Raw genomic sequence first — 14486 nt, forward strand, 5'->3', positions numbered from 1 at the left:
TTCTAGACAAATACTGTCTTAAGTGTAGTGAATTGTATTGTACTCCCCTCATATACACAAGAAGTATGTCAGGCAGAGTAGTGAAATTTCAATTTCAAAATCCTTAATTTGAATTTCAAAATCTTAAATTTCAATTTCAAAATCTTAAATTTCAATGGTCTCCTCATGCTTGAGCCAACTCCAGGCTGTGTCATTCAGCCAATAAATAGTTTACTGATGCTGCTGGGCCTGGGTCTGGGCCTAAAAAAGTTTTATGGTAGCACTAGCTACCCTAAATCTTCAATTTAAATTTCAAAATTTGTCTTTTAATTTTAGGGATAGTAAAGCCTTAGTGTCTCCTCATGCTGCTGCCAACTCCAGGCTGCGCCATTCAGACACTATATGGTCTCTTGATGCTTCAGCCAACTCCAGGCTGTGTCATTAAGCCAATATATGGTCTCCTCATGCTTCAGACAACTCCAGGCTGTGTCATTCAGCCAATATATATGGTTTACTGATGCTGCTGGGCCTAAAAATTTTTTTATGGTAGCACTAGCTACCCTAAATCTTCAATGTAAATTTCAAAATCCATCTTTTAATCTTAGGGATTGCGAAGCCCTAGTGTCTACTCATGCTGCTGCCAACTCCAGGCTGTGCCATTCAGACACTATATGGTCTCCTCATGCTTCAGCCACATCCAAGCTGTGTCACTCAGCCACTATATGGTCTCCTCATGCTGCCAAAACCTCCACGCTGTGTCATTCAGCCACTGTATGGTCTCCTCATGCTGCCAACACCACCATGCTGTGCCATTCGGCCACTATATGGTCTCCTAATGCTGCCGCCACCTCCACGCTGTGTCATTTAGCTACTGTATAGTCTCCTCATACTGATGCCACCTCCAGGCTCTGTCATCGTGCCGCTCTGGGGCGGTGATTCTAAAAGCGATGCCTGTAATCTGCATGTCATTTAAAATAACAGTATTATTTCACTACCCCAGCACACTCCATATGTGTGTTGGAACAAACCAAAGTGTTCTACACCCCTATTGGGGCTCTCTGTAGTCCAGAAATAGCCATTTTTAATATAGATATGGATCAAACCAAATTTTTGGAAAAAATTTGGCGAATCGGCCGAATCAAATTTTTCAAAAGTTCGCTCATCTCTAGTGCTTGTCCCAGACAAATGTGAAGCCAGCCTTAGATGTTGTCATAACTCCAAATTTATCAAAACAATTATATTGAAATTGAAAGACATTTAACCCCCACCTCTGACACTTTTGGAGGATCTGGTTATGTCCTAAAAATTCTGTGTTTCACATGAGGAGAAGCTTTACCACATGTGCACTTGTAAAGTGTAACAAAACATTTTTCTTTAACCTATGGGTTGGCCCATGGATCTTTTATAAAATGAATTTGTGGGCTACTTTTAGCAGTATTAAAGGGAATATTACACTTCTGGACAATTTAAATGCAAAGAGCAAGCATGAGATTTGTAAACAGGGCTGACTGTCAATTAAGCAGGAACAAGGATGGAAGAGGGAGCGAGGAGGCATTCTAGCCCTTAGCACTTCAGGCACATTGGGAATGCCTCTTTGACACTTTGAATGAGAAAATAAAAGCATTTTTCTATGTTATGGGAGCACAGACAGATTTATGAAAGCTACCATGTGTCTTCTTGTTCTAACAGCTATCTACCAGTGTCAGTATTTTGGAATGTGAATTACAGCTAACAGATTCCATTTATGTACTAGCCCAGCAAGGTATCCCTCTGCCTATAAAATATCTATCTTAATGCCCTTACTTGCTTTTATTGACAGACAGAAGCAGGATACCTAGACAAGGTTTTATGGACTCTTTTGCTCTCGGACATGATTTCATAATGATGTGTATGCAACATGCTGTTAGACCTACCTCTCATAAATATACAGATCTGGCTGCCAATATGAAACGTTAGACAAAAAGATTTTCTCGATGGAACAATATTGTTGTGGCTCCCATTGTATGAATTCATTATTCCATATCTGCAACAGAACATTAGTTGTTCATAACACTGAATTTTTCTGTGGTTGCACTGATTATGTTTTAACTTCATGATTAAGAACAAACATAAATAATAATTTACAGAAGACAATGACCTACATCATGCAGGGGTAGAAAAAAATATTTTGTATTTTTTGGACCAGCTTCCATATGTAATGCAAGACAGGGTTTAGGTACGTCCATATAAGTTGTCTTCAGCACTGTGTCAGCAGGGCTAGATTAACGTAGGGGCGGATGGAGCTACCGCTCCAGGCCCCTACCTGAAAATAGGCCCGGCCATCCTTTATGAATTTTTTCTATTTTTGCAGCCTATGCTTGGGGATATAGGACACTTGTCCCAGATCCCCAAGCAAACTAGTGCCGCTTTTAACTGTATGCGCCTCCCACCTGGCTGTCTAGCTACCTGCCCACCCTGCCACCTGGCTGTATACCTACCTGCCCACCCAGCCACCTGGGTGGCTGTCTAACTACCTGCCCACCCACCTGGCTGTCTTACTACCTGCCCACCCACCTGGCTGCCTAACTTCCTGCCAACCCACCTGGCTGTTTACCTACCTACTTAACTGGCTATCTACCTTCCTACCCACCTACCGACCTGGCTGTCTACCTACTAACCTACCTACTTGGCTGTTCACCTACCTAGCTAGCTACCTTCCTGGCTATCTAGCTAGGTACCTACCTAACTAGCTACCTACCCACCCACATATACACCTGGCTGTCTACCTGCCTACCAATTTAATCACTTATATGGTATACTGACCCTAACGACAGATGGTATATACCTGTATATAGTCCTGTATATAATCACTTATATGGTATACAGATCCTGTGTACAGCTGGTATCTACTTCTATATGGGCATTGTATGGGGGGGATATCAGTCTGTGTACAGTGCTTTTATTTAGTAACAGTACGTTGCATTAGTCAGTCACTGTGTGATGTATAGTGTCTTCCTGATGCATCGGCATTATTTGGCCTTTGTATTATTTGTATACTGGCATTATTGGTATTGTTAGTCTGTGTATAGTGGTTTTTACTCAGTATTGTGATTTAGTCTTTGTGTGGTGGTATAATTGGCCTCATGTACTGTAATTTTAGGTAATATTGGTCCCAGTACTTTGGATTTGGTAATATGTATGGTAATAATATTCCTCCTTATATACTAGTATTATTGGTAATATTGTAGTAAGGAAAAGAGACTGATAGTTCAGCACTGCTGTAAAGACCACCGTTTGGAGCTTATGCTGGAAAGAGTAGATAGCTGCTTGTATAAGTAAAAGGTGGTGATCAGACTTTAACCAGAGTCAATAACTATAGTGTAATGAGAATAATGACAGTCGGCAACTCACCAGTTCTTCTTCTTATTTCTTCTTTATTGAAATACTCACAAATACATGCACAGGGGGTACAGCAGTTGCCGACTGTCTTTATTCTCATTACACTATCTTATTGGTAAAAGTGGTTGCAGTTTACAGTATTTAGTCAGTAACAATATGCTGGTAATATATACGGTCATAGCATTCCTCCTTGTATACTAATATTTTTCGTAATATTGGTCACTATACAGGATTTGGTCAGTAGCAGTATGATGGTAATATGTATGGTGATAATATTCCTCCTTGTATACTGGTATTATTGGTAATATTGGTCTCAGTGTACAGGATTTGGTCAGTAGCAGTATGATGGTAATATGTATGGTGATAATATTCCTCCTTGTATACTGGTATTATTGGTAATATTGGTCTCAGTGTACAGGATTTGGTCAGTAGAAGTATGATGGTAATATGTTTGGTGATAATATTCCTCCTTGTATACTGGTATTATTGGTCAGTATACAGGATTTAGTCAGTAACAGAATGATGGTAATATGTATGGTGATAATAGTCCTCCTTATATATTGGTATTATCTGGAGTTTCGCAGGGGACCCTTGTTTTTTTGGTCCGGGGGCCCCAAGTGTTGCTAGTCTATTTAATCATATAAAATAATGGATATTAAGGCGTTTTGATTTTTGTTATTTTATAGCAAAGGGAGGGGGGGGGGGCGAATTTTATTCTTGGACCCAGGAAGCACAGTGGGGAAGTGGCAGACAGCACGGAAAAAGGACTGAAGCCTTCCTGGTGCTCCCTGCTCTACAGCCAGCCTTGTCACCTGGGGGATGGCATTAGGTGGCAGCGATCATCTGCAGGAGCTGGAGAGGTCAGTGCTGGGGCCTAGCACATGGGGAAGCTGGGTGCATTATCTAGCTACATACGTATTTAGCTACCTGGCTACATACTTAGCTAGCAAACAATCAATTTAGCTAGCTAGCTACCTAGCTGTCTCTGTGCCTAGTTAGCAAACAACCCAGCTGTCAGGTCGCGACCACTTGTAGGCCCATTAAAATTCTCAGCACCAGGCCAATGTGCTCTTAATCCGGCCCTGTGTGTCAGAGTGTGTGTGTAGCTAGGAAGATGATGAATAGAGAGACCTGTTGTGAAAGAAGAGGTCTGTGCCTATTCCAGCCAACAAGGAACAAGCCAGTGGGTTGAGGGGAAGGAGAGAGCAAAGACTAAGTAAAAGTAGTACAAGTCATAGGTGGCTGCCATGTATGATGGTGTAAGCTAGTGTGGGGATCCATGGAGCCCATGCAGGTGAAATCAAGGGGATGTTACCACTGTAGGTTGACTGGATACGAATAGGAAAAAAAACACCTTGGCAGCAGACGCTCAGGATCCCAGAGGAAGTGGTCACACTCAGGTCATAAAGTGGCAAAGTGCAGCAACTTTATTTGATGTACAGCAATTAAACAATGACACGTTTCGGGGTGAAACTACCCCTTCATTAGATTGACTGTACTACAGTCAATCTGATGAAGGGGTAGTTTCACCCCGAACCGCCTCATTGTTTTAATGCTGTACACCAAATAAAGTTGCTGCACTTTGCCACTTTATGACCTGAGTGTGACCACTTCCTCTGGGATCCTGAGCGCCTGCGGCCAAGGTTGTTTTTTTCCTATTCGTATCCAATTTATCTACAGGACACCATCCGGTTGCACCTGGGACCTTTGGGCTGCACAGATCCACACCATCTTTACCAACCCCATAGGGGGTGATACGCATATTTCCTATATGCTCAAGGTAAGCGGCTAATTTATAGAGCCTGCAATAACCCCATCCCGCAAGGGAAAATCCCCCTCCCTCTATCCAGTGTAAAGCACGAGGCGCCGCCTTCCGGTCTGTTTTTTCTTTTCCCTTTTCCACTGTAGGTTGAGTCAGTTAGTGACTGAAACTATAAACCAGGGTCTGTAGTGTACATTTCTCCTGCAAACTTCAAGTAGGTACAAGTGATGAGAGTTGTTGAATGACAACAGGGTTTGTAGTCATTAGGCTAAGTTTCCACTTTTTTTTTTTCCATGAAAAAAGGCCAGAAAAACTGGCACAGCTTTTTCCTGAGTTTGGCAGTTTTTCTGGCATTTCTGCTGGTGTGTACCCTTTGGCAGTTTTTCACTTCCTTTAGGGTACTACTTCATGGGTCAGATGCAGAGCACCTGGCCCACGGAGTGTAAGGAGATGAGAAATGATGCATAGCATCACTACTTACCTTCACCGGCCATATTGTATACATAGGAGCATAGTGTACACATGTATAATAGACAGGAGTCAGGAATCCTGACACTATACTGACAGGATTCTCTGCTCCTATAGCCCTTTTGGGGGCTATGCAGTTTATCCAGCTATCTATAGTTAGATGTATGTACTGCTTACAGAAGCCAATGTCCACTTACCTCATCCTGCTGCTCTGGCAGAGTCTGTGTAGCTCTGCCCCTATTGATGACATCATCAGGGGTGGAGCTACAGCCGGGTGCCGTGGGTGGTAAGTGTAAGAGAGACTCCAGCTACTGCTAAACTAAAAGTCTCAGCATGCCCAGAAAGCCAAAGGCATGCTGGAAGTTGTATATTTGCAACAATTGGAGGCTCCCTGTTTGGGAAGACATTGCATTATGCTAGAAATGTACTAACCCAATTTTCGTGTTTTTTCCTCTTCTAGTTTCAGATTTGTGTATGCAAAGGACTACACCGGGGTCCGTTGACTATGTCGATAACCAGCGTTTTTCAATATGTCATTTTTTTTATATTTAATTAGTCGTCTAATAGACGGAATCCAATGCTAAGCCAGGGGTTATTGTTAGCCCCCAAAACTGCTAACGCTAACCCCATTTATTACCCTGGTACCCACCGTCACAGGGGTACCTGGAAGAGCAGGTACCAACAAGCCTGGAGTGCCAAAAATGGTTCCCCTGGGCCTAAATAGCTACAGGCTGGCATTATTTAGGTTGAGGAGGGCCAATAACAATTGTTCTTGCCCACCCTGGAAATGTCAGACTGATGCTTGATTGGTAACTGGCTGAAAATGAAAAAACGGGGAATCCTATGTGTTTTTTCAATCTGTTTATTTATTTTTGCAGTGATAGTTTCAAGCGCAGCACTATGCTGTGCTGAAAACTGTATGGCTGCAGAGGGCAGTAGTGATGCTATGCATCACTACTTCCCTCCAAGGATGATAAAACTATCGCACTTTTTGCTTTAAAAAAAAACGCCATAGTCTCAGCAAGCTTACGATTTGGCAAAACAGCCAGATTGCAGAAAAACACTGGGGTCAGGAGTATTTCCCTATTGACTCCCTGCTAACATAAAAAGAAATTAAAAAAATGCTGCAGGACAGTTTGGGATTTTTTGGGGCATTCTAAGTGGAAACTTAGCCTTAGAGAAACCCTTTAAATGAATAAGATAACATATAGAAAAAGGGAAAATTATGAAGCTTGCAAAGATTTGCCCAACCACGTGAGCAACATGCAGATCTTGCACCAAATTCTTATATACCGTAGCTAAGTACTTATATTTTGTGCATTTAGTATGGAGCAAGAAGATTATTAATTGGATTACTACCAACCTACAGTGTGTATATATATTTTATGTATAATAATACATATCTTACCATGGTGAACCAAACTAATGTAGTAAAAGATTGCAAGCTTGTATCCTAGAAATAGAAACAAGGTTAAGTGAAATGATTTATTTCATAAATATGATATTTGAGTTGTACACTGGTGAATATCACAATGTAAAGTTATGTTTAGTTGATTAAAGTGTTTTCCTAGAATACAGGGATAACAGATATACTGTTCCAGGTTCTCAATAATATCTTAATGTACTTTATGTTATAGTTCAGATGAATGTTGCTCTTGATAACTGTGGGAATTTTTTTTAGTTTATTCACATGCTGGCCTCATGTAAAAGTCTTGTATAGTCTATGGATATTATTTTTGCCTTTTTTAGGGAAGGGGGGTTTGTTCATGTAATGTCTGTTCCTGACCAGTCTATGCTATCTGTTCCCTGGTCAGGTAAGAGTTACAGATCCTAGCCAGTCAGCAGCATAGGATGGGATATCTAAATCCCAGCTCTTTTTACGCTCATGCACGTTTATATGTGTTTTGGATTTTGAGTTTCCTCCAAGGTTAGATCCAGTCTCACACAGTGGTGTGCCCCCTAACTTGGAGCCTATTTGGATTTTGTATTGTGTAGTGTGTTGGATTTATTCCTGTGTCCCTCCATGATTGTAGTTGGGTTTGTAGTTTATCCGGTTCCTCCTAGTGTTAGATCCGTTTCCTGAGCTTCTCTTTTCTCTAACATAGAAGTCAGTTTTGGTTCTTAGGCTAGGTTTCCACTTGGTGTTTTTTTTTCTGGCAGTTTTTTGGAATACTGCCCCTGCAGTTTTTGAGCCAAAGCCTGAAATGTATTCAAAAAGAAAAGGACATATAAAGGAAGAACTTACACTTCTTCTCCCTTATGGATCCACTTCTGACTTTGGCTCAAAAACTGCAGTGGCAGTATTCCAAAAACTGCCAAGAAAAATAACAAGTGGAAACGTAGCCTTAGTTCTAGTGTATCTTGTTCGGCATGTGGGTCTTTAAGCTGTTTTGTTTCTGTTTTTGTTATCTAGTATTTGCTTATCCTTGAACTATAAATTGCCTTACTTTAGTTTAACCCTGTAACCCCCTGGATTTCTGTTTTTCATTTGGCAGTTATATTTTTCCTAGTTATCCTGTGTTGTTCATATGATCATATCTACCATTTATCTTTCTCTGGTTTCTAGTTTGTTGTCTGTACACTATATATTTGCTGCTTGTTGACTTATTCTCGACCTTGTACTGTTCCGTTTGTTGTTTTGATCATGACACTCCTGCTCCTTAGAGTATGGGATGTCGCCTAGTTGTGAGCCGCCATTTTAGGGCAGTTGTGCAAGTAGGCAGGGAAAGAGGTTGAGGGTTAGCTAAGGGATCACTTTTCCCTGGCCTACGTGACATTTGATGACGCACTTTCATGACAGTTCACATATAGCTTTTATGCTACAGATTCTATGCCAAACACATAAATAATTAAACACAGCATAAAATCTGCAGCATAAATCCTATGTGTGAACTCATACACTTGATTAACATCTAAAATATTACAGACTTCTTCCTTATCAGCACTGTAAGCTGTGGTACAGTAGATGTGAAGAACGTGTTCAAGGATACTAGTCAAACCTACTGGAATATACTTACATATTACTAGGATTTTAGCCTATTTTTCAATCGGAGCGGACTCATAAATTTGATGAATTGTATGCGATATATGCACAATTAAGAATTCTATATTTGTTTCAATCTTGTAGTGCAACAATGTATCTACCATGTGCCTACCCTATTTTTAAGGAATCAAATTAGTGAATCATATAATAAAGTTATATTCCTTTTTATTTGCGTCTTTTTTTCCTTTGTAGGTTCTATATGAAATTGCAATAAATAATTGGGTTCTTTTACTGAGTTATATTACTGTTGCACACCATTTGTTATATTTTTGCTAATTTGTCATGTCTTAAATCAGCCAACTAAGTGTCACGATGCCGGCTGGCAGGTAGTGGACCCTCTGTGCCAGAGAGGGATTGGCGTGGACCGTGCTAGTGGACCGGTTCTAAGCCACTACTGGTTTTCACCAGAGCCCGCCGCAAAGCGGGATGGTCTTGCTGCGGCGGTAGTGACCAGGTCGTATCCACTAGCAACGGCTCACCTCTCTGGCTGCTGAAGATAGGCGCGGTACAAGGGAGTAGGCAGAAGCAAGGTCGGACGTAGCAGAAGGTCGGGGCAGGCAGCAAGGATCGTAGTCAGGGGCAACGGCAGAAGGTCTGGAAACACTGGCAAGGAACACACAAGGAACGCTTTCACTGGCACTAAGGCAACAAGATCCGGCAAGGGAGTGCAAGGGAAGTGAGGTAATATAGGGAAGTGCACAGGTGAAAACCCTAATTGGAACCACTGCGCCAATCAGCGGCGCAGTGGCCCTTTAAATCGCAGAGACCCGGCGCGCGCGCGCCCTAGGGAGCGGGGCCGCGCGCGCCGGGACAGAACAGACGGGGAGCGAGTCAGGTAGGGGAGCCGGGGTGCGCATCGCGAGCGGGCGCTACCCGCATCGCGAATCGCATCCCGGCTGGCAGCAGGATCGCAGCGCCCCGGGTCAGAGGACGTGACCGGAGCGCTGCAGCGGAGGGAGTGAAGCGAGCGCTCCGGGGAGGAGCGGGGACCCGGAGCGCTCGGCGTAACAGTACCCCCCCCCTTGGGTCTCCCCCTCTTCTTGGAGCCTGAGAACCTGAGGAGCAGACCTTTGTCAAGGATGTTGTCCTCAGGTTCCCAGGATCTCTCTTCAGGACCACAACCCTCCCAGTCTACTAAAAAAAATTTTTTCCCTCTGACCTTTTTGGCAGCCAAAATTTCCTTGACCGAGAAGACGTCCGAGGAGCCGGAAACAGGAGTGGGAGGAACAGATTTGGGAGAAAAACGGTTGAGGATGAGTGGTTTGAGAAGAGAGACGTGAAAGGCATTAGGGATACGAAGAGAAGGAGGAAGAAGAAGTTTATAAGAGACAGGATTAATTTGACACAGAATTTTGAAAGGACCAAGATAGCGTGGTCCCAACTTGTAGCTAGGGACACGGAAGCGGACATATTTAGCGGAGAGCCATACCTTGTCTCCAGGGGAAAAAACGGGGGGAGCTCTTCTTTTCTTATCCGCGAACCTCTTCATGCGTGAAGAAGCCTGTAAGAGAGAATTTTGGGTCTCTCTCCATATAATGGAAAGGTCACGAGAAATTTCATCCACAGCGGGCAGACCAGAGGGCAAGGGGGTAGGGAGGGGGGGAAGAGGGTGACGGCCGTACACCACGAAAAATGGGGATTTGGAGGAAGATTCAGAGACCCTGAAGTTATACGAGAATTCGGCCCATGGAAGGAGATCTGCCCAGTCATCCTGGCGGGAGGAAACAAAATGTCGCAAATAATCACCCAGGATCTGGTTAATTCTTTCTACTTGTCCATTGGACTGGGGATGATATGCAGAGGAAAAATTTAATTTAATCTTGAGTTGTTTACAGAGAGCTCTCCAGAATTTAGACACGAATTGGACCCCTCTATCCGAGACAATCTGCGTAGGCAACCCGTGAAGACGAAAAATGTGTACAAAAAATTGTTTAGCCAACTGAGGCGCAGAAGGAAGACCAGGAAGAGGGATGAAATGTGCCATTTTGGAGAATCGATCAACGACCACCCAAATAACGGTGTTGCCACGGGAAGGGGGTAAATCAGTAATAAAATCCATACCAATCAGAGACCAAGGCTGTTCGGGGACAGGCAGAGGATGAAGAAAACCAGCGGGCTTCTGGCGAGGAGTCTTATCCCGGGCACAGATAGTGCAGGCTCGCACAAAGTCCCCAACATCCGTCTCCAGAGTCGGCCACCAATAGAAGCGGGAGATGAGTTGCACAGATTTCTTGATGCCCGCATGACCTGCGAGATGGGAGGAGTGACCCCATTTGAGGATTCCGAGGCGTTGGCGTGGAGAAACAAAGGTCTTTCCTGGAGGAGTCTGCCTGATGGAGGCAGGAGAAGTGGAGATCAGGCAGTCAGGTGGAATGATGTGTTGCGGAGGGAGATCAACTTCTGAGGCATCCGAGGAACGAGAGAGAGCATCGGCCCTAATGTTCTTATCGGCAGGACGAAAGTGAATCTCAAAATTAAATCGGGCAAAGAACAGAGACCACCGGGCCTGGCGAGGATTCAGCCGTTGGGCCGACTGGAGGTAGGAGAGGTTCTTGTGGTCGGTGTAGATAATAACAGGAAATCTTGATCCCTCCAGCAGATGCCTCCATTCCTCAAGTGCTAATTTAATGGCTAGAAGCTCTCGATCCCCGATGGAGTAGTTCCTCTCCGCTGGAGAGAAGGTCCTAGAGAAAAAACCACAAGTGACAGCATGCCCGGAAGAATTTTTTTGTAGAAGAACAGCTCCAGCTCCTACTGAGGAGGCATCAACCTCCAATAGGAAGGGTTTGGAAGGGTCAGGTCTGGAGAGCACGGGAGCCGAAGAAAAGGCAGACTTGAGTCGTTTAAAGGAGTCTTCTGCTTGAGGAGGCCAGGACTTGGGATCAGCATTTTTTTTGGTTAAAGCCACGATAGGAGCCACAATGGTAGAAAAATGTGGAATAAATTGCCTGTAATAATTGGCGAACCCCAAAAAGCGTTGGATAGCACGGAGTCCGGAGGGGCGTGGCCAATTTAAGACGGCAGAGAGTTTGTCTGGATCCATCTGTAGTCCCTGGCCAGAGACCAAATATCCTAGAAAAGGAAGAGATTGGCATTCAAACAGACATTTCTCAATTTTGGCATAGAGTTGGTTGTCACGAAGTCTCTGAAGAACCATACGGACATGCTGGCGGTGTTCTTCTAGATTGGCAGAAAAAATTAGGATATCGTCCAGATATACCACAACACAGGAGTATAACAGATCACGAAAAATTTCATTGACAAAGTCTTGGAAGACGGCAGGGGCATTGCACAGTCCAAAGGGCATGACCAGATACTCAAAGTGTCCATCTCTGGTGTTAAATGCCGTTTTCCACTCGTCCCCCTCTCTGATGCGGATGAGGTTATAGGCGCCTCTTAAGTCCAATTTAGTGAAGATGTGGGCACCTTGGAGGCGATCAAAGAGTTCAGAGATGAGGGGTAAGGGGTAGCGGTTCTTAACCGTGATTTTATTAAGACCGCGGTAGTCAATGCAAGGACGTAGGGAGCCATCTTTTTTGGACACAAAGAAAAATCCGGCTCCGGCAGGAGAGGAGGATTTACGGATAAAGCCCTTTTTTAGATTCTCCTGGACGTATTCGGACATGGCAAGAGTCTCTGGGGCAGAGAGAGGATAAATTCTGCCCCGGGGTGGAGTAGTACCCGGGAGGAGGTCGATAGGGCAATCATAAGGCCTGTGAGGAGGTAGAGTCTCAGCTTGTTTTTTGCAGAAAACATCCGCGAAGTCCATATAGGCCTTAGGGAGACCGGTTACTGGAGGAACCACAGAGTTACGGCAAGGGTTACTGGGAACCGGTTTTAGACATTTCTTGGAACAAGAGGACCCCCAACTCTTGATCTCCCCAGTGGACCAATCCAGGGTTGGGGAATGAAGTTGAAGCCAGGGAAGTCCAAGGAGAATCTCCGAGGTGCAATTGGGAAGGACCAAAAGTTCAATCCTCTCATGATGAGATCCGATGCTCATAAGAAGGGGCTCCGTGCGGAAACGTATGGTACAGTCCAATCTTTCATTATTTACACAATTGATGTAGAGGGGTCTGGCGAGACTGGTCACTGGGATGTTGAACCTGTTGACGAGAGAGGCCAAAATAAAATTTCCTGCAGATCCAGAGTCCAAGAAGGCCACTGTAGAGAAGGAGAAGGCAGAGGCAGACATCCGCACAGGCACAGTAAGACGTGGAGAAGCAGAGTAGACATCAAGGACTGTCTCACCCTTGTGCGGAGTCAGCGTACGTCTTTCCAGGCGGGGAGGACGGATAGGACAATCCCTCAGGAAGTGTTCGGTACTAGCACAGTACAGGCAGAGGTTCTCCATACGGCGTCGTGTCCTCTCTTGAGGTGTCAGGCGAGACCGGTCGACCTGCATAGCCTCCACGGCGGGAGGCACAGGAACAGATTGCAGGGGACCAGAGGAGAGAGGAGCCGAGGAGACGAAACGCCTCGTGCGAACAGAGTCCATATCTTGGCGGAGTTCCTGACGCCTTTCAGAAAAACGCATGTCAATGCGAGTGGCTAGGTGAATAAGTTCATGTAGATTAGCAGGAATTTCTCGTGCGGCCAGAACATCTTTAATGTTGCTGGATAGGCCTTTTTTGAAGGTCGCGCAGAGGGCCTCATTATTCCAGGACAATTCTGAAGCAAGTGTACGGAATTGTACGGCATACTCGCCAACGGAAGAATTACCCTGGACCAGGTTCAACAGGGCAGTCTCAGCAGAAGAGGCTCGGGCAGGTTCCTCAAAGACACTTCGGATTTCCGAGAAGAAGGAGTGTACAGAGGCAGTGACGGGGTCATTGCGGTCCCAAAGCGGTGTGGCCCATGACAGGGCTTTTCCGGACAGAAGACTGACTACGAAAGCCACCTTAGACCTTTCAGTGGGAAACAGGTCCGACATCATCTCCAGATGCAGGGAACATTGGGAAAGAAAGCCACGGCAAAACTTAGAGTCCCCATCAAATTTATCCGGCAAGGATAAGCGTATCCCAGGAGCGGCCACTCGCTGCGGAGGAGGTGCAGGAGCTGGCGGAGGAGATGACTGCTGAAGCTGTGGTAGCAACTGTTGTAGCATAACGGTCAGTTGAGACAGCTGTTGGCCTTGTTGCGCTATCTGTTGTGACTGCTGGGCGACCACCGTGGTGAGGTCAGCGACAACTGGCAGAGGAACTTCAGCGGGATCCATGGCCGGATCTACTGTCACGATGCCGGCTGGCAGGTAGTGGACCCTCTGTGCCAGAGAGGGATTGGCGTGGACCGTGCTAGTGGACCGGTTCTAAGCCACTACTGGTTTTCACCAGAGCCCGCCGCAAAGCGGGATGGTCTTGCTGCGGCGGTAGTGACCAGGTCGTATCCACTAGCAACGGCTCACCTCTCTGGCTGCTGAAGATAGGCGCGGTACAAGGGAGTAGGCAGAAGCAAGGTCGGACGTAGCAGAAGGTCGGGGCAGGCAGCAAGGATCGTAGTCAGGGGCAACGGCAGAAGGTCTGGAAACACTGGCAAGGAACACACAAGGAACGCTTTCACTGGCACTAAGGCAACAAGATCCGGCAAGGGAGTGCAAGGGAAGTGAGGTAATATAGGGAAGTGCACAGGTGAAAACCCTAATTGGAACCACTGCGCCAATCAGCGGCGCAGTGGCCCTTTAAATCGCAGAGACCCGGCGCGCGCGCGCCCTAGGGAGCGGGGCCGCGCGCGCCGGGACAGAACAGACGGGGAGCGAGTCAGGTAGGGGAGCCGGGGTGCGCATCGCGAGCGGGCGCTACCCGCATCGCGAATCGCATCCCGGCTGGCAGCAGGATCGCAGCGCCCCGGGTCAGAGGA

The 14486-nt window shown here is 45.5% G+C and overlaps 1 protein-coding gene across 2 annotated transcripts in view; it reads right to left on the reverse strand.

The window, feature by feature from the left end:
* Nucleotides 1-14486, reverse strand: part of LOC130276633 (5-hydroxytryptamine receptor 3A-like) — a 61026-nt gene that overhangs the window by 27707 nt on the left and 18833 nt on the right. For both annotated transcript variants that reach the window (XM_056526277.1, XM_056526278.1), the window contains exons 3-4: nucleotides 6996-7040; nucleotides 1893-2002 (exon numbers count right to left, since the gene is read on the reverse strand). In XM_056526277.1, the coding sequence (XP_056382252.1) occupies nucleotides 1893-2002; nucleotides 6996-7040 (155 nt within the window). The remainder of the gene's footprint in view (nucleotides 1-1892; nucleotides 2003-6995; nucleotides 7041-14486) is intronic.

Source organism: Hyla sarda, chromosome 6 (assembly GCF_029499605.1).
Source record: "Hyla sarda isolate aHylSar1 chromosome 6, aHylSar1.hap1, whole genome shotgun sequence".
In the NCBI taxonomy this organism is placed as follows: domain Eukaryota; kingdom Metazoa; phylum Chordata; class Amphibia; order Anura; family Hylidae; genus Hyla; species Hyla sarda.